Consider the following 24,798-nt stretch of genomic DNA (forward strand, 5'->3'; position numbering starts at 1 on the left):
ATGATAGCTTTGCTGGGTAGAGTAATCTTGGTTGTAGGTTCTTGCTATTCATCACATTGAAAATTTCTTGCCACTCCCGTCTGGCCTGCATAGTTTCTGTTAAAAAGTCAGCTGACAGTCGTATGGGTGCTCCCTTGTAGGTAACTAACTGTTTTTCTCTTGCTGCTTTTAATATTCTCTCTTTGTCTTTTGCTCTTGGCATTTTAATTATGATGTGTCTTGGTGTGGTCCTCTTTGGATTCCTTTTGTTTGGGGTTCTGTGGGCTTCCTGGACTTGTAAGTCTATTTCTTTCACCAGGTGGGGGAAGTTTTCGGTCATTATTTCTTCAAATAGGTTTTCAGTATCTTGCTCTCTCTCTTTTTCTGGCACCCCCATAATTCTGATGTTGGTACGCTTGAAGTTGTCCCAGAGTCTTCTTACATTATCTTCAACTTTTTGGATTTTTTTTTTTTTGCTTTTTGCTTTTTGCTTTTTCGGTTGAGTGTTTTTTGCTTCTTTGTAATTCAATTCTTTGACTTGATTTTTGTGTTCCTCTTGTCTGTTTTTGGGTCTCTGTATAATATTTTTTATTTCAGTCAGTGTATGTTTAATTTCTAGTTGGTCCTTTTTCATATCTTTGAGGGTCTCGTTATATTTATCGGCCTTTTCTAGGATATTCTTAAAAAGCCTTATAACCGTGGTTTTGAATTCTATATCCAGTCGTTTGTTTTCCTCCATTTCTTTCGTTTGTGATCTGATTCTTTGACACCGCATTTTCACTGCTTCCCTGAGTTGGTAAGGTAGATTTGTGTGCTAGGTTTCCAATATGGCCCAGTGGGTCTGCCTCCCCAGTTAACCTGAGGTGGACACTCTTGGTGCACCCCTTTGTGGACTGTGTGCACAGCCTTTTTGTAATTAAGTCTTTATTGTTGTTGGTATCACTGGGAAGAATTGACCTCCAGGCCAGTTGGCTGTAAGGATCAGCTGTGTCTATGCTGGGAGAAGTTCGGTGCTGGAGACAGCCTTATAGGATTAGACTTGCCAAGTTGCAATAGCCTCTGTGCTCAGCTTGGATGGGGTGGAGTCTCAGTCTTGGCTTCCCGTCAGCCTTGCCCTTGCGCGCACGTGCGTGCCTTCAGACCTCTGCCTTCCCAGCTCCCGAGTCTCCGCCCAAGAGTCAAGACTCCCCCCACAAGAGCGTGGGTCCCCAGGGGCTCGCCTGGAACTGGGGTTCACTGCAGTCAGAACTGGGGCTCAGTGCAGTCAGGAGCCTCTGACTCCCTTCCACTAGGGAAAGCCTGTGGCAACTTCCGCAGCCTTTGTGCGCAGTGGCGCGCGCGCGCTTTCAGTCCTCCACCTTCCCCGGCTCCCGAGTCTCCGCCCGAGAGTCCAGACTCCCCCCACAAGAGCGTGGGTCCCCAGGGGCTCACCTGGAACTGGGGTTCACTGCAGTCAGAACTGGGGCTCAGTGCATTCAGGAGCCTCTGACTCCCTTCCACTAGGGAAAGCCTGTGGCAACCTCCGCAGCCTTTGTGCGCACTGGCACGCGCGCGCTTTCAGTCCTCCACCTTCCCCGGCTCCCGAGTCTCCGCCCGAGAGTTCAGACTCCCCCCACAAGAGCGTGGGTCCCCAGGGGCTCGCCTGGAACTGGGGTTCATTGCAGTCAGAACTGGGGCTCAGTGCAGTCAGGGGCCTCTGACTCCCTTCCACTAGGGAAAGCCTGTGGCAACCTCTGCAGCCTTTGTGCGCACTGGCGCGCGCGCGCTTTCAGTCCTCCGCCTTCCCCGGCTCCCGAGTCTCCGCCCGAGAGTCCAGACTCCCCCTGTAAGAGCGTGGGTCCCCAGGGGCTCGCCCGGAACTGGGGTTCAGTGCATTCAGAACTGGGGTTCAGTGCAGTCGGGGGCTTCCTTCCCCCTTCCGCCAGAGAAAGTCAGCCAGGCTCTCAGCCGCCCTTCCTCTCTGTGCACACAAAGACCCTTTGCCGTACCTCCAATTCTCTGTGAGCTTTTCTCTTTCCTTCTAGTTGTAGAATTTTCACTCAGCCAGCTTTCCTGTGGTTCTGGATGGTGTCCGTTCTGTCTTTTAGTTGTAGTTTTGAAATTGTTGTGCGAGGCAGCAGTTTAGGTGTTTACCTATGCCGCCATCTTGGTTTCTCCTCCTATCAGGGTGTTTTTATATTAATAATGGATTGCTGTATATTTTGGGTGTATTGGGCTAAATAAAACATTAAGATGCACTTCACCTGATTCTTTTGACCTTTTACTGTAGGTACTAGAAAGTGCAGGTAGACATGTGCTTGTACTGATACTAGAAGGGCTGTTTGTGGGCCATGTGGTGGGTCATCTCCATGGGGAGCAGGATGCGGGCTCTAGCTGAGGAGATGTCATATGGGATAAACATCGATATTTGTGTCTAGGCAGGAGCTGAGAGCTTAGCTGGGTCGTGCACCCTCTGAGGGGAGTGCCGGACCCTCGTGGCATTTGGGCAACTAGAAGAATGAGAGTGTCTTTAAGGCTCGGAGGGAGTGCACCTGGCATGTGTGCGCTGCCCAGTCGGCTCTATGCCTTGAGTTGACCCTGCAGGGCTTAGGTGAGGCCCCTGGAAGGGAAACTCAGTGGCCCGCCCACATCGGCTGGGAGGGGCAGGCAGGGAGGGAGGAGGCAAGACGAGGCCTGTCTGCAGGTCTCAGGTGACTGTGCCAGTGGCTGCCATGTGGTAGCGCATCCCCGTCCCTGTTCCTGTGTAGAAGGGAAAGCTCAGGATGTGGGTGCTAGAGGGGATGTGCATGCTTCGTAGTGGAGTGCACTGAGTACTGAGTCGTGGGCAGAGCCTCCCTCACCCGAGCACCGTCAGGGAGGAAGCCCATCCCTCGGAATAGGTTGAATAGTTTTATTTGTGTGGAGGGATCCTTGGGGACCCCTGAGCTGCTGGCTTTGGGGAGTGATGGCCGCTGTGTTCACTGACGCTTGTCCACGTGCTGCATACCCGCTAAGACAGTGTCGTTCTTCCTTTCTCTGACGTACATGGACCGGTCAGTGGGCAGTGACTGCTTGTTTCAACTTTCTTTTTAAGTGTATTTGGTTAACAACCTTTTTTAGATTTACTTGTAAAAATGCACATTTGGACAATTTGGTCACTTATATTTATAGCTAATTCTTTCTTTCCTTGTGTTTCAGATTTCTCTATGAATCATCATCAAGAACTTTGGGAGCATTTTTGAATTCATAACCGAGCCATCATCTTTGGTTATGTAAAAATAGAGAAAAGTGACTTACAGAAAATGAAATGAATGTGTATTTCCCTTAAAAACTAATATTACTATCCCATGTAATAGAGAAGGTAGGATTTGGGGAAGTGTGAGTAGAAAGCTCAAAGGTTCTTAAATGTTTGCCTAGTGCCTGCAAAATAATATAGTTAATGTAAAGGGCTCAGGAAACCCGGGATGTAAAGAAAAAGACACCTTTCTAGCATACCTGGTTGTTTTAAAAATGCCACATATATATGTATATATATATACTATTGCTTGCAAACTGTAATAAAGTAAAGAAAACATATATTCTGGGGAGCCTGTCTTCTACCAGAGGGTGCTTGTAGCGGAGCCCTGGATGGGCACGGGGCGGGGCGGGGGCGGGGGGGTGCGCGGCACACACAGGTCCTGGAGCTGCTGCCCTGGGGTGGAGGTGGGTCCTGTGGCTGCAAATACAAGCCATTCAGTTGCGCTGAACTACTGTTATTTGATCTTTTCTAACTGCGAGCTGTTCTAGTGCCCACAGATGACTGGCGCCTGGCTTCCTGGCTGCATTGTCCATGACCCATTGTGCCCGCCCTGGTTACCAGGAAGTCTCCAAGTTCGTCCCAGATCCCTATTGGCCGCGGGTCCTAAGTTGTGGCCAGTCAGCACCTGCAGCCTGGGAGGCCACCTGGTGACAGGTGGGAAGTGAGACCCTCAGGCATGTGAGCATTCTATCCTCAGACCCGACGAGAAAGTAAAGCAATGCCTGTGTCTGCAGGCCTCTGTGTCCCTGAGAAGCACACAGACGGACTGCGCACCGCGGTTTGGCTTTATGGCCAGGCCTGACGCAGGGACCGCCGAGAAATGAGGTGGGGCTTGTTTTAGTAGCTGTGAACATACTTGGTGTACCAGTTAATAATGCAGATTTTTTTCAATAGATGGAGTTACACATATGTTGATATATATGTGATTTGATATGTATGCTATTTTGTTGTATTGACAGCAAGCTTCAAAACTTCATATGTTAAATTTGCTGATGGTGTTAACATAGATATTTTTACACTTAAAAATGTCGGTTTTCGTGCAAGAAAAAGAGCATTTGTGGGAAGTTTTAATTCATTACTTTATTTTGAAGAAAAAGTTATCGTATACTTAGAGAAGCTTATGGTGAACATGCTTCATCTCAAGATATTTGTGAACGCTGGTTTAGATGCTTTAAAAGTGATGATTTCGATGTGAAAGACCAAGAACATCCAGATCAATTGAAAAAGTTTGAAGACCAACAATTACGAGCATTACTGGATGAAGATGCATGTCAAACTCAAAAACAACTTGCAGAAAGATTATTGCTCAGCAAACGATTTCTGATGGTTTACAAGCAATGGGAAAGATTTTAAAGGAAGAAAAATGGGTGCCACATCAACTGAACGAAAGACAAATGGAAAACCGAAAAGTCATCAGTAAAATGTTGCTTCAACGGCACGAAAGAATCTTTTTTGCATCGAATTGTGACTGGCAATGAAAAGTGGATTTATTTTGAGAATCCCAAACGCACAAAATCATGGGTTGATCCAGGTCAACCATCAACATCGACTGTAAGGCCAAATCACTTCGGAAAGAAGACAATGGTCTGCGTTTGGTGGGATCAGGAAGGTGTGGTGTATTATGCGCTTCTAAAACCAGGTGAAACTGTTAATACTGATCACCACTGACAACAAATAATCAATTTGAACCATGCTTTATTCATAAAACCACCAGAATGGGCCAGAAGACATGGCAAAGTAATTTTGCTTCATGATAACACACCATCTCACACGTTCAAGTCAGTTAAAGACACGTTAAAAGATCTTGCCTGGGAAGTATTAATCCACCTGCCCCATATTCACCAGCCCTTTCTCCTTCAGATTACTACTTGTTCTGATCAATGGCACACGCACTTTCTGAGCAGCACTTCAAAACATACGAAGTGGAAAATTGGGTCTCTGAATGGTTTGCCTCAAAACAAGAAAAGTTCTATTGGGACGGTATCCACAAATTACCTGAAAGATGGGGGAAATGTGTAGCTAGCGATGGACATTACTTTGAATAAAGCACTTTTGATGTTTCTCTTGAAATTATCGTGTTTCCTTTGATGACAAAATCCGCCATTATTAACCAGTACACCTAGGATGGCTGCCGTATTCTGTGTTGGGATACTCGTGGGCCTCAGGCTGCTCATCTGAGTAAAACACCTGGGCCAGGCTAGACACCAAGAATGCAAGTCGGCAGGCTGTGGGGACTGTGGAGCTGAGCGGAGACGCGTCCGCCTGCCACACCTGGAGAACTGGGGGAAGAGCCAGTTTGTGTGCAAGGACTGGAGCCTGATGACATGCACCCTCCTCGGGCACCTTCCTGCCACTCGCTCGCATGGGAGGCAGGAGACCTGGGGACCCAGAGGCCTCCTACAGCTGAGGGCCTCCCAGTTGAGGTGTGAAGGGAACTTGTCTGCAGGAACTTCGCAAACTCGTCACTCTGAGCCCATGCACAGTGTTGCCACGGGGAGCAGCTGTGCACCATGTGTGACGGACTCAAGGGACGTGCCCACGCAACAGGCTGCTGCCGGGAGTGGAGAGGTGTAAATCAGGAAACGTCCCTTCCTGGATAAGATCCCCCAACACAGGAGGCTGCACACAGAGGGACAGAGACCTAACGTGTTGGGAGCAGAGGTATCACGTGAGCTGCTACAGCCTGTTTCAGAAATGTCCTTCATTTTCAGGAAGTGAGCTAGAGGATTTTATGAACTATGTTGGCCCAATAAAAATGGAATTACATTTTTTCACAAATTGGATTATTTCACCCTTCAAGATTGACACAAAAGAGAAAACCTGACTATCCTCAAAACTCGTGTATAACGTTGAAACTAATTAATCTCTTTCCACAAGGAAAACACCCACTCAGTTTTGGAGGTGAGTGCTACAACTACCCCCAAGGAACTCCTGTCTCACACGAACTCCTGGGATCTGGAGACACCTCCGTGCATGCCAGGACACTTGGCCAGGCATGAAACTGACTCACAAGGGCCAGGGCAAAGAAAAAATAAAATGTGAAGTTTAGGACCTTGGGTTGGGGTTCTCCATGTTGTCTGGGTGTGTCCTAATGCCATCACGTGACCTTGTGAGGGGAGCTGAGGTGATGGCGGGCACCGTAGGAAGCTGATTCCGTAGGAAGCCATGTCTCAGCTTTTGGGGAGTGCGGCCCTGCCCTGCCTTAACCGTGGCTGTGACATCGTGGGCTTGGCTCTAGAACCGTGACAATAAACTAGTCCATCCTCTCCTGCCCCCTCCCCCATGTGCCTTCCTGTTGATCATCATGGGATAAAAGTGGGTCTCCTGTCAGAGTACACGGGCTCTGCAGGGAGCCTTCCTACGGGAGCTGCCAGCCTCGCTCAGGGCCTGCCTTCCCAGTGCTGATGTCCCTGCAGCATGGCTGCGCTCAGGAGCGGGTGGCAGCAGGGGACCTGAAAATGAGCTGAGGCATAGAAAGCGACATGGAGGCGATGGCGACTGCGAACGCCCTGTTCTCCACCTCTCCACACCCCTGGACGCCAACATGACCTCCTGGTGAGGTCACCAACACATTCCTTCCTGAGGGTCCACAGCAAGCTAAGGCCATCTTCTCGAGAAGAAAATTACGTGCCGCCAAGCGCCTGCTCATGCGTAGAGCTCGCACTGTGATTGCTGCCCTCGTGCACAGGCTGCCACAGTCTGTGTAGAAGCCTCGGGTGTGCTTGCTTCAAGGCAAAGAGCAGAGCAGTTGGTCCTGTAGGTGGAAAAGCTCCTTTTGGTTTGGGGCCTCACAAACGTGCAGCTTTTTGGTCCATCCAGGAGGTGGTCAGTGGCACACCTCCAAGCCTCAAGGGTCCCTGGGGTTGCTCGTCCTCAGGTGGCCAGGCCAGCTTCCATATGTCCACACAGCCTACCCAGCGACGCAAACTCTGACCTGGTTTGGCTGTGCAACGTGCACTGGCCGTGGCACGAGGTGGGTGTGAGGCTGCTGAGTGCAAACTGGGCCCCATGTGGATGCCAGCACGTTCCCGCATCTTCTCCAAGACCCTCCGCCCTCCAAATGCCACACTGGGATAGAGTTGTGATGGGAATTACTGTCCGGCATTGTTCCAATCTGACAAGGTACAGATCTCTGAAATTCCAGAGAAACTGATATTACTACTTTAAAAATGGAATACTTTCCATGCAGTGAAAAACACTGATCTTAAGTCAATGGTTTGGTGAGTTTTAACCCCATGACCCACACTCCAGTTGCTGTCAGAACATACCATCCCTGCAGGGTGCCGCCTGTCCTTGGCCCTGGTGCCATGAGATCCTGCCGGATGTGCTGTGTGTGGCTTCTGCTCTTGCCTCCTGTTTGTGGACAGGTGTTCAAATTTATGTTCATCCGTAGCATTGGTTGTAAGTTACTATTGTAGGGAGGGGGCCTCCCTCAATCCTTGGGACAAATCTGTAATTGAGCACAGTGGGCGGGTTGGGGGCCCACCTTGGTAGACCACATGGCATCCTGGTTGCAAGGGGTACAGGGGTGGGCAAACTTTTTGACTCGAGGGCCACAATGGGTTCTTAAACTGGACCGGAGGGCCGGAACAAAAGCATGGATGGAGTGTTTGTGTGAACTAATATAAATTCAAAGTAAAGGAGCGGAGGGGAGAGCAAGAGAACCCTCCGCTCTTTCGGCTCCGTGGGCTGGATAGAACAGTCGAACGGGCCGGATCTGGCCCGCGGGCCGTAGTTTGCCCACGGCAGGGTTAGGATCAGCCCCGTCCCAGCCAGGTCTAGACAGAAGGAGGCTCTTGGACATGGGACAAGGGTATGGAGCAGGGTGGGGAGGGACTTCTTAGGGAGGGCAGTGGCTGTCTGGGGCACAGCATCAGCGAGGAGGGGAACTAGGGACATTGAGGGTCAGTAATCAATTCTGACTATAGATGGACTGGGCAGAGCCATAACACCTCGCCGTCACCCCGCCCCAAAGCCTTCCCAGGCCAGCCTTGTTGGGGCAGGAAAGAAACCCAGTTACTGGCTGTGAGAAGGCCGGCTGATGAGTGCCAGACACCAAGAAGAAATGTGCGGGGACTGCAGACAAGCAGAGAAGTGAAGCTGACATTGGGCAGGTGGGACCCACAGGATCAGAGCAAGCTCACACCCCTGCCAGATGCTGAAGCAGGTGGGATTGGGGCACCAGGTGGGGAAGGGAGAAGACTGATGGCCCCCTGGCAGGGCCACAGGATGATGACAATGATGATGGAGGGGTTAGGATGTGAGGGACACACTCCACATCCTCATACACATAGCACACACTACACACACATGCACATAGAACACACCTCACACCCATGTGCATACACACTCCACACCCATGCACATAGAACACACTCCACACACCACACATTCGCTCACAACACACATCCACGCTTGCTCTGACACACGCAGCTGTGCCGGGTCTTTAGGATGTAGTCTCCTGGGGGGTGCACGGGTCCTCGGTGCCCTCCCAAACCCTAGCCAGTGGCCAGCACAGAGCCAGGCCACCTCAGGGCCCACCCCCACTGGGAGTCCTGACCCCCTGCCAGGAGCTCAGAGCTCAGGAGTAGCTTCCTGGCTCCAGCTCCCATTTCCAGGTGATTTTCCAGGTTAGGCTCCTACTAACCCCCACCCCTTTCCAGGCTGAGGACTCCCTTCCCCTGCCACCATGGCCACCATGCTCAGACCCTGCACAGCCTGAGCTCCAGGAAGCCCTGACATTACCTGCTTCAGGTGAGATTCAGACCCAGGCTCCTGCCAGGCACATATTTTTTGTTAGCCTCACCCAAGGATGTTTTCCCATTGATTTTTAGAGTGGAAGGGAGAGAGAACCTCATCGGTTGGTTGCCTCCTGCACTTGCCCTGACTGACCCAAGGATTGAACCTGCAACCCTTCTATGCAAGGGCGGGTGCTCTACCCACTGAGCACATGGTCAGGGCCTGCCAGGCACTTTTAGATAAAAGTAAGAGCAGGAGTTTGGTGTCTCTGCCACACCAGCCACAGGATTCTTTTTTGGTTAATCCTCACCCAAGGATACTTTGCCCATGGAATTTTAGAGAGAGTGGAAGGGGGAGGGAAGAGAGGAGAGAAAAACATCCATGTGAGAGACACATGGATTGCTTGCCTCCTGCAGGCGCCACAACCAGGCTCAGGAATAGAATCTGTCACCCAGGTACCTGCCCTTGACACCCCCCCCCCCACCACCACCACTAGAGCGCCGGCCTTCGGCCTTCGCTCTAACCATGGAGCTCTGGCGGCCAGGGCACCGGCCACACTTAGGTGCTGGCGATAGTAGCCGGTAGTTGGCAGAGAAGGACCCCCATCCATCCTAGGACAAGGGTCCGGCGGGCCTTTGGGCCCATCTAGGGCAGGCAGTGACACCCTTCATCCCCAACCCGGGACCCTGGGCGGGCGGGCCGGGCTTCCACAGGGGTCTGCAGGGGTGGGAAGGGCGTCCGCAGGGGGTGGGGATGGGAGGAAGGGGCGCGGGCTCGGGCTGAGGGAGGTACAGCGCGGGAGGCTGGGCGCCCACAGGTGGGGGGCCGAGGGCAGGGCGGTGGCGCCAGGGAGAGCGGGGGTCGTGGGTGGGGAGGGCGGGGCCGAAGGCCGTAGAGGAGAGAGAGAGAGGGACCGCTGGAGGCGGGCCGTGGGCGGGGCAGGGGCGGAGCTTGCGGGTGGACGCGGGGCGGGGACGGGCCGTGAGCGGCGGGGGCGGGGTGGGGCGGGGCGTGCGGCGCTGTCCGGTGCTGAAGCGGCGGCGGCGCGGAGCGGGGGAGGCCGCCATGGACTGAGCCGCCAACATGGGGCCGCCGCTCGCGCTGCCGCTGCTGCTGCTGCTGCTGCTGCCGTCGCTCCCGCGCACCGCGCCCGCGCCCCTCGCGGGGCTCCTGGGTGAGTGGGGGATGCGTGGGCGGGGGTACGAGGCAGAGGGGCGGGGAGGGGTCTGCCTGGGGCTGGGGGAGGGGCGCCTGGGAGCGGGGTTGGGGGCGCCTGGGCGGGAGGGACAGGCTCACGGTGTGGCAGGGGTCGCGGCCCAGCGTCGTCGTCCCTGCCTGAGTCGCCCCCGCAGCGGCCGTGGCCCCCTCGGTCCGGATCGCCCTGTGCGCTGCCCTTGCTGGTGGCGTGGGTGCGCCCCGCGTGTTCGTGCCGCGTGCGCGGGGGGGGGAGCACGAGTGTGGGTCCCTCCTGGCACCCGGCTCCTCCTGCGTGGTCACCGCGCGCGGGCCTCCCTCCTCCGTGGCAGCCCCGGCGGGGACAGGGCGTCCCGAGTCAGCACCTCGGCTGAGCCGCTCCTGGGGAGGTGGGGAGCCGGGCAGGGCGCGGGCGACTCCGGGAGGAACTGGGAGGGATGGCGCGCAGCTCCCGCAGAGTGGCCGCAGGCTCCCTGCCCGCCTCTCGGCCTCAGCGCCATCCTCGCCGGTCCTAATGGAGACACGGGTTCCCGGGGCTCACCTGGAGTGGGGAGCTGGGGGCGGGAGAGGCCCGCCCGCGGGGTGCAGGCCGGGTGCTTGCGGGCAGAGGGCCACCCGCGGATCTGCCACAGGCCCTGCAGGGCTGGGGCCTCGCCACTGCGCCGGTCCGTGCTCCTTCCTTTCTTGCTCGTGTCACCCCCGTGAGCTGTTTGTTCAGCTGGCCGGCCGCCACCCTCCACGTACGCAGCAGGTCCGGCAATAGCCGCTGACGCCAGCTGCGAGCTTCCTCAGAGGCGGAGGCGGTGCATGGTGGGAGGCTGGGCCCAGACTGGTCTCTTTCCGCGGCAGCTGCAGGTCAAGCATCTGCGAAATCAGAGAAAGGAAGAGGGGGCCGAGGGGGGCAGCAGTGGTGAGTCATGCCACTAAGGAGGGAGCCTCTTTCCTCTCCACTCCTAGGTGCCCCAAAGGGCAAGATTAGGGGCCCAGACCTCATTAGCGCGGACCCAGCACGCCAGGAGATAGGGTGATCTGCCACATCCCTGCAGGTTGGATGCACCCTGCATCCTGCCCACCCAGGGAGCTGCGGCCACGTGTTCAGAGCCCAGACACCCGCTCCAGAAGAGCTGGGAGCCCTGGGCACCCAGGAGAGCACACGCTGCCCTCTCACGCCCTCTCCCTCTCCATCTCCCTTCCCTCCCTCCCTACCCCTCCCTCCCCTCTCCTCTCCCTCTCCCTCCTTCTCTCCCTCCCTCTCCCCCTTCACTTCCCCTACCCCCTCTCCCCCTCTTTCCCCCTACCCCCTCTCCTTCCCTCTCCCTCTCCCTCTCCCTCTTCCTCTTCCTCTCCCTCTTCCTCTTCCCCTCCTCTCCCCCTACCCCCCCTCCCTCCCCCTTTCCCTCCCTCTTCCTCCCCTCTCCCTCTCCCCTCCCCTCCTCCATCTCCCCTCCCCTCCCCTCTTCCCCTCCCCTCCCCTCCCCTCCCCCTCTCCCCCTCTTTCTCCCCCTCTCCCTTTCCCTCCTCCTCCCTTTTCTCCCTCTACCCCCTCTCTCCCTCTGTCCCTCTCTCCCTTCCCCTTTCCCTCCCTCTTCCTCCCCTCTCCCTCTTCCTCCCCTCTCCCTCTCCCTCTCTCCTCCCCTCCCCCATCTCCCCTCCCCTCCCCCCTCTCTCCCTCTGTCCCTCCCCCTTTCCCTCCCTCTTCCTCCCCTCCCCCTCCCCTCTCCTTCTTCCTCCCCTCTCCCTCTCCCCTCTCCCTCTCCCTCTCCCTCTCTCCTCCCCTCCCCCATCTCCCCTCCCCTCCCTCTTCTTCCCCTCCCTCCCTCTCCCCCTCCCCCTCCCCTCTCCCACTCTCTCCCTCTCCCCCCTCCCCTTCCCCCTCCCCCCCTCTCTCCTCTCCCTCTCCCTCTCTCACTGCCATCTGGATCTTGTTTGATCACTGTCACACCCTCATTATTCAAATAACAGCGCAAATGAAAGCTGCACCTTAGACCTGGCCCAGCCAGGTCACTGGTAACCTGCATGCGTGGCCATCAACACCTGGCCTCCCTCAGTGCGGCCTGCGGGACAGCCGGCCCACGAGGCCCACGCGGTCCGAGTCGGGCCCTTCCCTGACCCCCCTCTCCCTTTCTTCAAGGGAACCCTTTCCCTTGTCTTCACTTTAGCTTCCAGGCCTGGCACCACCCGTGCGCCCATGTCTCTCTGGTGCACAAGCCTCCCTGCGGCAAACAGTGCACCCTTACGGGTGACACCAGAGTGGAACAGGCGGGACCGGCCAGCGAGGTGCCATTCAACTTTGCTCGTGGCCCAAATCCCATCGCGGCAGCCGGTCCAGGACCGACCAGCAGTGGTTGTCTTCTCTGCTCTGGTGGCCCTGGGTCTTCCTTTGCCCGCCCTCTGCCTGTGGCTGCGCGGGCAGGACATCCTTTTGTTTGGTGCTCGGTACTTTTCCCATAAATCTGCCCAGGACCAGCCCTTTGTCTCTAACCCATCTTCCGCTATGGGAGGCCCGTGGTGAGCACAAGGGCGCGCACGTGAAAGGCCGTCTTCCTTTGGGGAGAGACCACTTCCTTTGTCAAAGGTCCTAGCCAACCCTTTCCTACCTATTTTGCTTGGAGAACCTAAAGTCACACCTCACCACGCACCTGTCTCTGTAGGCGGCTACGTATTTATTTTGCTCCTTTTTGGCCTCCTGATTTGCTCACACGTGCATTTAATTCACCAGCAAGCCCACGCAGGGCTGGGGAGAGCGGAGGCAGGAGTCGCTGACTTTGTGAACGAGGTGGCGTGATGGTTTAATTTTAAATCGAAGCATCCTTCTTCCTGCCACAGAAGCACAAACCCATCTTTGCTTCTTGGGGTCCAGAGCCCTTGATCTTCCCTGTTGGTTGTGAGGGATGACGGGAAGAAGCCCAAGTCTTTCTCTGCCTGTGTCTCCTCCCTTGGCGCCATCACCCTCAGGTGCTCATGGGCCTGTGCAGGGGGCTGGGGGCCTGGAAAGCCCTGGGCTTTGGGGAAAGGAGGCGCAGACAGTGGGCTCACCCACAAAACCAGATGTTTTGGGTGGGACTCTCATGACCATCTCCTATGTCCAAAGATGGCTGTCAGCGTGTCAGCATGGGAGGAGCGTGTGGGGAATGAGACAGGTTTCCGGTGGCTCCTCTCTGCCAAGTAGCAAGCTCGGCATCTCGCAGCTCTTCTCCTGCCTCACTCCTGCACCTGCTCACCCTCATGGTGCCGCCCGCAGGTGTGGGGTGCACTCTGCGTTCCTCCGTGGGGTGCTGGCCCCTCGCTGGCACGTGCCCAGAGGTTCCTACTCACTGAGCGCGGGCCTGTTGGAGGCAGCGGTGCCGGTGTACCAGACTGTGGGCTGGGACGAAACCCCAGCTCCTCACCCCAAGGCGTGTGAACTCCGGGGCCGCCATCCATGGCTTCTGTGAAAAGTTCTGCATTCTGGGTTTATTTTGTTGTGTTTTTAAATGCAGTATTACCTAATTTGTGAATGCTGTTATTCACCCGTTTTTGTTTGGATTTTTGAGAGCTGGGACGTGGGGAGAGGCATGTAGGAGAGATGGGCCGCTGAACTGTCTGCCCGGGGCCCATGTGGCTCAGTGCTTAGAGCACCAGTAGGTCTCGGGGTCGACTTCCAGTCAAGGGCACGTACCTGGGTTGCAAGTTTGACCCCCAACCCCGATTGGACACGTGCAGGAGGCAACCAATCAATGTCTCTCTCTCTACATTGATGTTTATCTCTCTCCCTCCCCCCCCCTCACTCTCAAAAAAAAAAAAAAGAAGGGAAAAACATCCTGGGTGAGGATTAAAAAAAAAAAAGTTTTCTATTAACATGAGCTCTTAGAATTTAAACCCCCTTATGAAAAGGTGTTTGTAACTAAATGCAGCCCAAACTAAAAAAAAACTTTTCGCTGGGTGGCCGGTATTTAAGGAGCCTGGATATGTGCAAAAATTGATAGTTCCAGGATTATTTATGTGTGGAAAGGCACAAAGCTTAAGAAATGTGCAGAAGGAGTTTTCATTCAGATACATCCTGGTGGTCGCTGGCCACGAGGCGTGGCTACAGAGAGCCTGTCTTCCCTCCACTACCCGAGAGAGCACACAGCGGAGCTCAGGGCAGGCCCCTGTGCGCCCATAGGCACCTGCCAGCTGCTGTCGCACGGTCGACACTGACCTTGCAGGCGGACACCCAGCTGGACGTGTTTTTTAATCTTGGTTGATCGAAGGCCAGAACGGAGAACCCTCTGGGCGCCTGGAGGCAGCTGGCTGATGGCAGAGGGCGGGGCTTCCCCTCACCGCCGCTGGTGCCGCCCCGCCACTGCTGAAACCCATCAGGACACGGGGAGGGGCGGCTCTCCTGGAGACACTGAGGTCACACAGGACGTTCTGTGTGTGCTAGTCTGCGTCTGTGTGGACAGGGTGTGCCTCCAGGCCTCATCTAAGAAGTGAACTTGGGACTGAGTGCAGGTGTGTGAAGCTCCCGCCCAGCTGTCTGGCAGGTGTGAGCAGATGAGGAAGCCGTCAGGGCTTTGCGGTGACCAGCGGGTGTCAGCCCTCCTGCCTGGAGGTGGGTGAGAGGGTGTTTGACCGACTTTATCTGTCCCCCCTGATTGTATGGCCCATGATTCAGAAAATGCAGGGACACTCCCTGTCAGCACGTGGGTCCTGGGCAGCGGTGCAGGGGCACCGGGTGGAGGGGACACACTAATAGCTATAAAACAGAGTGGGGTGCTGTCTCTATTTATTTAGTGGAAACTATCACTCAGTGAAATGATTTGTGTGTGTACTGAGCTATGTATGGATTCTGGTGACAGGAGCTGGAAGGCCCGTCACCCACACTCCCTCTGTAGCAGCCTGCCCGTCCCCTCAGCCCTGGCAACTCCGGGAGCTTTCCACCTGGTTCCGTGTACTCCCCAGAATAGCGTCGATGGGCAGCATCCTGTCTGTTTCACAGATGGGAAGACTGAGGCCTGGAGGACCCCGGGCTGGGTGGGGCCCGGTCTCTGGCCCCAAGAGTCTCCCTCTCTGTCCCAGGACGGGAGGGCCAGCTGTGTAGGGTTCTGCCAAGAACAGGTGGCTGGCTCGCGCTGTCACAGGACAGAGGCGCTCTCCACTGGCCAAGCTGCCTTTCTCTAAGGAGCGCCAGGGCCTCGGTCCTCGGCTCTTGGGCCTGTTCCCAGGAAGTGTGACATGCTCTTTGGCCTTGGCGGGGGCTTCCCAGGTGGGGTTTGTTCGGGGTGTCAGAGCCCGGTATTTGGTTTGCCTCTGAAGGAATTTTGCTGTTTGGAAGGGATGCCGTGTCTGGGCACCGTTAGCCTCCTGCAATACAGGATTTGGGGTGCTGGGCCTCCGGCAGATCTGCCCCCCGCCCTCTCACGCCCCCTCCCCCCAGCCCTCTGTCTCTATGGTCCTCTTTCTGTTTTGCTTTGTTTATTCATTTGTTTTGTTTTTAGACCCACATAGAAGTGACATCACGTGGTACTTGTCTTTCTCTGTCTGATTTAGTTCACTGAGCGTAATACCCTCTAGGTCCAGGTATGTTGAACGATGGTAACACTCCTTTCTGTGGCTGAGGGACTGCCTATGGTGTGGCTGCGCCACCTCTTCCCCACTCGCCTCATGAGCACCCATCCTGCTGCCGCATCTCAACGATGCAGTGAGCACGCGGTGCAGGTGTCCTTTTGAATTCACATTTTGCTTTTTCAGGTAAATACCCAGAATGGAATTACCGGTTGTGTGGCAACTCTTTTTAATTGTATGAGGAGTCCCTATTCTGCTTTCCACATGGCTGCAATAGTTTGCACCCCACTGCCAGGGCTCCCTGTCCCCACATCCTCGCCAGCACTTGTCGTTTGTGGATGTGTTGATGGCAGCCGTTCTAACAGGTGTGAGGTGGTACCTCAGTGTTGTTTTGATTTGCCTCTCTCAGATGATCAGTGACTTTGAGCATCTTTTCATGTGCCTGTTGGCCACCTGTACGCTTCTACCCATTCCTATCATTTATGTATTTATTCATTTAATATACTTTTTATATTGTTGACACTATTACAGATGCCCCCCATTTCTCCCCTCTTTGTCCATCTCCACCCAGCCCCCACCCACCTCCTCTGGCCTTCACCACACTGTTGTCTGTGTCCATGGCTATGCCCATTTTTAAACTGGATTGTTTGTTTTTTTGGTGTTAAGTTTCATGAGTTCCTTAACTATTTTGGTTATTAGCTCCTCGTTCTCAGCGGCTGTCTTTTCATTTTGTTGATGGTTTCCTTTGCTGTGTAAAAGCTTTTTAGTTTGAAGGAGCAGACTTGTTATGACAAAAAGCCCACTTCAGAGTCAGGACGGAGGCCCGTTGGAGTGGCTTGGTTGGTTGAGGTCACCCTCTGCACTGAAAAGTTGAGGGTTCAATTCCCAGTCAAGGCACATGCCTGGGTTGTGGGTTTGATATCCGGTTGGGGCACATACAGAAGGCAGCTGATTAATGTTTCCTCTCTCTCTCTCTCCCCCCCCCTTCCTCTCTCTCTCTCTCTCTCTCCCTCTCCCCCTTCCTCTCTCTCTCTCTCCCTCTCCCCCTTCCTCCCTCCCTCCCTTCCTCTCTCTCTCTCTTCTCTCCCTCCCTCTCCCCCTCCCTCTCCTCTACCCCCCCCCCCTGCTTCCTCTCTCTAAGCCTGTCTTTGGGTGAAGGAGGGTTGCTGTCATAAGAAAATTTTGAGAGTTGCAGCAAACAGGCCGAGGATGGCTCGTTGCAGTGGCTCCTCATTCTTCTGTGAGGCATGCTGGCGGGTGAGAGAAGGGAGCTGTCTCTCCCATGATGTGGCCATTCCGTGTCACCACGCAGTTCTGAAAGCCCATGTCGGCTTCAGAGGCAATGCCCTGCACACAGCGTACAGCATGGGTTTGGAAATGGTGTTTGGTGAAGAAATTTCCAGGAGAGAGGTTTCCAAAGAGAAAAGGACTTGATATTAATGGTGCTGGTCAAGTCTGCCTCCAACAGCAAAGTGCAGTCAACGCACAAATGGATGAAGCAGCCAGTAGTGCTGGTGGGGAGGCCAGGCTGCTCCGTCGGGGCCGTGGCTTTAGTCCAGCTGAGAGCAGACACCAACCTGTGGGGCGGCTGCGTGTGGCTCAGCAGTGTGTGTTCTCTGAAGTACAACTGCTGGTATTTTTTTAAAAATATATATTTGTATTGATTTCAAAGAGAAGGGGAGAGGGAGAGAGAGACACATTAATGATGAGAATCATTGATCAGCTGCCTCCTGCACGCCCCCCACTGGGGACCGAGCCCACAACCGGGACATCTGCCCTGACCGGGAATCGAACCGTGACCTCCTGGTTCCTAGGTCGACGCTCAACCACTGAGCAACGCCGGCTGGGCCATTTGCTGGTATTTTAATGGCACCAGACGAGACATCCCTGGGAAAGGGCAGCTCTTCACGGCTGACAGGCACGGGACCGGAGAGGAAGCAGTGCGTGGCCTCCACCGGCCCCCACTCCCCAGGTCCCCTCTGCCCTGCTAAGGCTCCTCTGCTTTTACCAAACACAGTCAGGACTCCTTCAGCCATGTCCTCTGCTTTCGCTTGGAAACAGGCCACTATCTCCAAACTCCCGTTGTATTAGTGTCCTGTGAGCGGACATGGGTGCGAGTGAAGCCTGAGGGAACACGGTGCCGCTGGGGGCGCCATCCCTGGGACCTGGGCTCCGTGGCCTCGCACCTGCTCACCAGGCTTCAGTCCTGGTTCCATGAGCCAATCAACCTGGACGAAAGGAGGCTCTGGCACAGCCGAAACTGTGGGCAACTTCCAAACGCTGGCAGGAAGGCAGGCCGTGGGCCAGCAGACAATTTCTCTACCAGGACACTGGCTCATGCCGCTGGCGGACAGGCTGGGGGCCGCCCGTTCTTTCCAGCTCGTTCATCGGCACCGCTGCACTTAGTACTCACCAGCCGCCCTCTGACCTCTGAGTGCGTGTCCTCGGAGCTTGGGGGAGGGTGCGAAAGGGTGGGAGGCCCTGCTGCTCCCAGAAGTGCCAGGTTCTGCACACAGTGTTGGAGGGGGATGGCCAGACAGGGTGGAATACCGTCATCATTGCAAATAATTTCACTTTGGTGACTCCAAGTCTTGGCTGAATTGACTACTGAGATTTTTACAGAAGAACTACCATTTGATTTTATTTTTTATTCATTTACTAGAGGCCCGATGCACAAAGATTCATGCAAGAATAGGCCTTCCTTCCCCTGGCTGCTGGCACCGCCTTCGTTCCGGCCGGAGCCACCTTTCTGCCTTCCCACACTGCCCAGAGGCCTGGAGTGGCTAGGGCGGTGCGGAATGCCTGTGTCATCGCCACGGCGACGAAGCAAGGGTCCTGCCACCACCCACTCTGTGCCTGTGTATGCAAATTAACCTGCCATCTTTGTTGGGTTAATTTGCATACTCACTCCTGATTGGCTGGTGGGCGTCGCGAAGTTATGGTCAATTTGCATCTTACTCTTTTATTAGTGAAGATTTTACTTATTACCATTCAATTTTAAATAGTAATATCATTTATGTGTTTTTTTTTAATGTGTATAATATTTTTTTTCCAAATTTTTATTAAGGTATATGTGTACATATCTTACCATTGCCCTCCCCACCCCACTCCCATACATGCCCTAACCCCCCAATGTTTTGCATCCGTTGGTTACTCTTATATGCATGCATACAAGTCCTTCAGTTGATCTCTTATTTCCCCCACCTCTCCCTAACCTTACCGCTGTAATTAGACAGTCTGTTTGATGCTTTACTGCCTCTGTAACTATCTTTTGGTTCATCAGTTTATAATGTTTTTCATTATCCCCAAATGAGTGGGATCATGTGGTATTTTTCTTTCATTGACTGGCTTATTTCACTTAGCATAATGTTCTCTAATTCCATCCAGGTGCTTACAAATGGTAGTAATTCCTTCTTTTTTATGGCAGCATAGTATTCCATTGTGTAGATGTACCATAGTTTTCTGATCCAGTCATCTGCTGACGGGCACCTAGGCTGTTTCCAAATCTTAGCTATTGTAAGTTGTGCTGCTATGAACATAGGGGTGCATATATCCTTTCTGATGGGTGTTTCTGGTTTCTTAGGATATATTCCTAGGAGTGGGATTACTGGGTCAAATGGGAGTTCCATTTTCAGTTTTTTGAGGAAACTCCATACTGTTCTCCACAGTGGCTGCACCAGTCTGCATTCCCACCAGCAGTGCACGAGGGTTCCTTTTTCTCCGCATCCTCGCCAACACTTGTCGTTTGTTGATTTGTTGATGATAGCCATTCTGATAGGTGTGAGATGGTATCGCATCGTCGTTTTGATTTGCATCTCTCGGATAATTAGTGACTTTGAGCATGTTTTCATGTGTCTCTTGGCCTTCCTTCTGTCTTCTTTCGAAAATATTCTATTTAGGTCCTTTGCCCATTTTTTTTATTGGATCATTTATCTTCCTTTTATTAAGTTGTAAAAGCTGCCTGTAGATGTTGGAAATTAAACCTTTATCAGTGATACCATTTGCAAATATGTTCTCCCATACAGTGGGCTTTCTTGTTGTTTTGTTGATGGTTTCTTTTGCTGTGCAAAAGCTTTTTATTTTGATGTAGTCCCATTTGTTTATTTTCTCTTTGGCTTCCATTGCCCTAGGGGCAGTATCGCTGAAAAAGTTCTTTTGGCATATGTCTGAGATTTTGCTGCCTGTGGATTCCTCTAGTATTTTTATGGTTTCCCGTCATATATTTAAGTCCTGTATCCATTTTGAGTTTATTTTTGTGTATGGTGTAAGTTGGTAGTCTAGTTTCATTTTTTTGCATGTATCTGTCCAATTTTCCCAACACCATTTATTGAAGAGACTGTCTTGACTCCATTATATGCTCATGCCTCCTTTGTCAAATATTAATTGCGCATAGTGGTTTGGGTCGATATCTGGATTCTCTGTTCTATTCCATTGATCTATATGTCTGTTCTTGTGCCAGTACCAGGCTGTTTTGAGGACAGTGGCTTTGTAATACAGCTTGAAATCTGGTATTGAGATCCCTCCTACTTTATTCTTCTTTCTCGGGATTGCTGTGGCTATTCGGGGTCTTTTTTTATTCCAGATGAATTTTTGGAGCGTTCTTTCTAGGTCTGTGAAATATGCTGTTGGTATTTTAATGGGGAGTGCATTGAATCTATAGATTGCTTTGGGTAGTATGGACATTTTGATGATGTTGATTCTACCAATCCATGAACATGGTATGTTCTTCCATCTGTTTACATCTTCCTCTATCTCTTTTTTCAGTGTCCTGTAGTTTTCCGCATATAGGTCTTTTACCTCGTTGGTTAGGTTTATTCCTAAGTATCTTAATTTTTTTGGTGCGATGGAAAATGGGATTGCTTTTTTAGTCTCTCTTTCTGTAAGTTCACGGTTGGTGTATAGAAATGCCATAGGTTTCTTGGCATTAATTTTGTATCCTGCTACATTGCCGAATTCATTTATTAAGTCTGTTAGTTTTTTGATGGAGTCTTTCGGTTTTTTTATGTACAATATCATGTCATCTGCAAATAAGGACAACTTTACTTCTTCTTTTCCAATTTGGATGCCTTTTATTTCTTCTTCTTGTCTAATTGCAATGGCTAATACTTCCAGTACTATGTCAAACAGGAGTGGTGAGAGTGGGCATCCTTGTCTTGTTCCTGTTCTTAGGGGAAATGGTTTTAGTTTTTGCCCATTGAGTATGATGTTAGCTGTGGGTTTATCATATATAGCTTTTATTATGTTGAGGTATGATCCTTCTATTCCCACCTTGTTGAGAGTTTTTATCAAGAAAGGGTGTTGGATTTTGTCAAATGCTTTTTCTGCATCAATTGACATGACTATGTGATTTTTATCTTTCAATTTGTTTATGTGATGTATCACATTTATTGATTTTCGGATATTGTACCATCCTTGCATTCCTGGGATAAACCCTACTTGGTCATGGTGTATGATCTTTCTGATGTACTGCTGGATCCGATTTGCTACAATTTTGTTGAGGATTTTGGCATCTACATTCATGAGGGATATTGGCCTGTAATTCTCCTTCATTGTGTTGTCTTTATCTGGTTTTGGTATTAGGGTGATGCTGGCTTCATAGAAGGAGCTTGGAAGTGTTCCTTCCTCTTGAATTTTTTGGAATAGTCTGAGGAGGATAGGTTTTAGTTCTTCCTTGAATGTTTGGTAAAACTCTCCTGTGAAGCCGTCTGGCCCCGGGATTTTGTTTGCCGGAAGCTCTTTGATGACTGCTTCAATTTCTTCCATAGTTACTGGCATATTGAGCTGTTTAGATTCTTCTTGATTGAGTTTTGGAAGGTTATATTTTTCTAGGAATATGTCCATTTCCTCCAGGTTGTCCAGTTTGTTGGAATAGAGTTGTTCATAGTATTTTTTAACAATCCTTTGTATTTCGGCGGGATCTGTTGTTATTTCACCTCTTTCATTTCTGATTTTGTTTATTTGGGTCCTCTCTCTTTGCTTCTTGGTGAGCCTGGCTAGAGGTTCATCAATCTTGTTTATCCTTTCAAAGAACCAGCTCTTGGTTTTGTTGATCTTTTGTATTGTTTCTTTGGTCTCAATGTCGTTTATCTCTGCTCTGATCTTTATTATTTCCTTCCTTCTGCTTACACTGGGCTTTTCTTGTTGCTCTTTTTCTAACTCTTTGAGTTGTTGGGTTAGGTAATTTTTTACCATTGTTTCTTGTTTTTTGCAGTAGGCTTGTAGAGCTATGAACTTCCCTCTCAAGACTGCTTTCGCTGTGTCCCATAGATTTTGGATTGTAGTGTTTTCATTGTCATTTGTTGCCATGATGTTTTTTATTTCTTCTTTGATCTCTCTGGTAACCCAGTCATGGTTTAATAGCATGTTGTTTAGCCTCCATGTGTTTGATTTCTTTGGGTTGTTTTTATTGTAGTTGATTTCCAGTTTTATGCCACTGTGGTCTGAGAAGATGCTTGATATGATTTCTATCTTCTTGAATTTGAAGAGACTTTGCCTATGTCCCAACATATGGTCTATCTTTGAAAATGACCCATGTGCACTTGAGAAGAATGTATATTCTGTGGCTTTGGGGTGAAATGTTCTGAAGATGTCAATTAATTCCATCTTGTCTAGTGAGTCATTTAGGATTGATGTTTCTTTGCTGATTTTTTGTTTAGAGGATTTGTCCAATGGTGATAGTGGGGTATTAAAGTCTCCTAATATGATTGTATTGCTGTCAATCTCTGCCTTGATATCCTCCAGGAGTTTTTTTTTATGTATTTGGGTGCTCCTGTATTGTGTGCATATATGTTTACCAGAGTTATTTCTTCTTGTTGGATTGCTCCCTTTAGTATTATGAAGTGGCCTTCCTTATCTCTTGTTATGTCCTTCAGTTTGAGATCTAATTTGTCAGATATAAGTATTGCTACCCCAGCTTTTTTTTTCAGTTCCATTTGCCTGGAAAACCTTTTTCCATCCCTTCACCCTCAGTCTGTGTGCGTCTTTTTTTCTGAGGTGGGTTTCTTGTAGACAGCAGATATATGGGTCATGTTTTCTTATCCAGTCCATTACCCTATGTCTTTTGATTGGGGCATTTATCCGTTTACATTTAAAGTTATTATTGATAGGTACTTATTTGTCGCCATTCCTATTCTTTACACCTGTGTTCCTTCTTTGCTTCCTATTTCTTTTTTTTTTTTTACAGCAGACCCTTTCGCATTTCTTGCATTGCTGGTTTGGTGGTAATAAATTCCCTTAGTCCTTTTTTGTCTGTGAAGCTCCTGATTTCACCTTCAATTTTGATTGATAGCCTTGCTGGGTACAGTATTCTTGGATTCAGACCCTTCCTTTGCATGACTTTGTATATTTCATTCCATTCCCTTCTGGCCTGATGAGTTTCTGTTGAGAAATCAGTTGCTAGTCTAATGGGGGTTCCTTTGTATGTAACTTTCTGTCTCTCTCTGGCCGCTTTTAAGATTCTTACTTTGTCGTTGGTGTTTGCCTATTTAATTATAATGTGCCTTGGCGTCGGTCTTTTGGGGTTCATTTTGCTTGGGACTCTGTGAGCTTCTTGGATTTGTGTGGGTTTTTTCATCTCTATATCAGGGAAATTTTCTGTCATTATTTCTTCAAAGAGGTTTTCTATTCCTTGCTCAGCTTCCTTTCCTTCTGGAACCCCTATTATGTGGATGTTGTTTTGTTTCGTGTTGTCCCAAAGTTCCCTTAGGCTCTCCTCCTGCCTTTTAATTTGTTTTTCCTAGAAGTTGCTCTACTTGGGTATTTTTTCCCATCTTGTCTTCTAGCTCACTGATGCGGTCCTCTGCTTCTTCTAGTCTACTCTTGATGCTTTCTATTGAGTTCTTTACAGCAGCGATGTCATTTTTCATTTCTTCTTGGTTCTTCTTCATTTCCTCTTGGTTCTTGCTCATATTGTCGAATTTGTCTTCCATTCTTTTCAGCCAACTTATGACCATTTCTCTGAATTCTTTTTCTGGAAGGTTGCTTGCCTCCATTTCGTTTACTTCCTTTTCTGGTGATGCCTGCTTTTCTTTCATATGCGGGCTGTGTCTTTGTCTCCCCATGGTCTCTCTTCTCTGGGTGTCTGGTTATGTAGTTCTCTCTCTCCTGCGTTGATTTAAAGGCACAAAATACAGCACTACCAGGTACAACACACAAGGCACTGAACAGAAATGTATTCACGATATTAATAACCTCCAATAAAGGTGACCACCTGAGAAAGGCAAATTACGGGATAGGAGAGAAAGAAGAAGTGGAAAAAGAAAGGAAGAAGAAGAAGAAGAAAAAAAGTAGTGTCAAAATGAAATTGGGAAAATGAAAAAAGAAGAAAAAAAAGTAAGAGCGACAAGAAAGAGACTAAGAGAGAAAGGGAAACAGACTATATATATTGGGGATAAAACTCCACTAGAACAATCACTTATCCCAGCAAATGCCAGCAACAAGTACCTGGGGATTAATACAAACTACAACACCAACTAATATTGAGCGAGGCAAGGGAAAACAGAAGCACTAAACAAACAAAAAAATAAACAAAAGAAGAATAAGCAAAACAATCTCACAAAAAAGCATAAAAATTCTATATAATCTACATTCAAGTGAACAACAACAAAAGGACAGAGAGAAAAACAATTTTTGGATAGTTAAGACAGCGATGAGAGAGGTGTGTATGGACTTGGAGCAGGGGATTGGAGATTGGATATATAAGTAGGGTGAAATTTTAACGGGAGTAAACAGAAAGAATAGGGAAAATCTAAAGCCGGAAAGGGGTAAGATAAACAGGACACCGAAAAGGGAAAAGTGAGGAAGAGAGTGATGGCATAAAGGTAGAGTTGAGATAGAGTAAAATGATGCTAAAGGAAAGATAAAAATAGAATGTAGAACATTAATCCCAAAACAAAATGAAGAGAAAATAAAATGACACTTAAGAAAAAAAAAAGATAAAATAGCAGTAGTAATAATACGGATTGAAAATAAAAATGTAATAATTAAAAAGGTAAAATCAAGTGAGGAAAATAGAAAAAAATTAGTTTCTTGAGTAAAAGATGCAAAAAATGAAAATAAAAAAATAAAAAATAAAAATAAAATGT

At 50.6% G+C, this 24,798-nt stretch overlaps 2 protein-coding genes across 4 annotated transcripts in view; both read left to right on the plus strand.

Moving 5' to 3' along the window:
- The window catches only part of NCAPG2 (non-SMC condensin II complex subunit G2), an 89,191-nt gene extending 85,669 nt beyond the window's left edge, over positions 1–3,522 (plus strand). For all 3 annotated transcript variants that reach the window (XR_013960372.1, XM_080664140.1, XM_080664141.1), the window contains one exon: positions 3,157–3,522. Coding sequence is in view for 2 of the 3 variants with exons in the window: in XM_080664140.1 (XP_080520266.1) it covers positions 3,157–3,208 (52 nt within the window). In the remaining variant the exon portion in view is untranslated. The remainder of the gene's footprint in view (positions 1–3,156) is intronic.
- A 6,479-nt stretch (positions 3,523–10,001) lies between these two features.
- The window catches only part of PTPRN2 (protein tyrosine phosphatase receptor type N2), a 458,587-nt gene continuing 443,790 nt past the window's right edge, over positions 10,002–24,798 (plus strand). The window contains exon 1 of the mRNA XM_080665141.1: positions 10,002–10,169. Coding sequence (XP_080521267.1) covers positions 10,079–10,169 — 91 coding nt within the window. The 5' untranslated portion in view covers positions 10,002–10,078. The remainder of the gene's footprint in view (positions 10,170–24,798) is intronic.

This window comes from Plecotus auritus (genome assembly GCF_963455305.1).
Source record: "Plecotus auritus genome assembly, chromosome: 4".
Lineage (NCBI taxonomy): Eukaryota > Metazoa > Chordata > Mammalia > Chiroptera > Vespertilionidae > Plecotus > Plecotus auritus.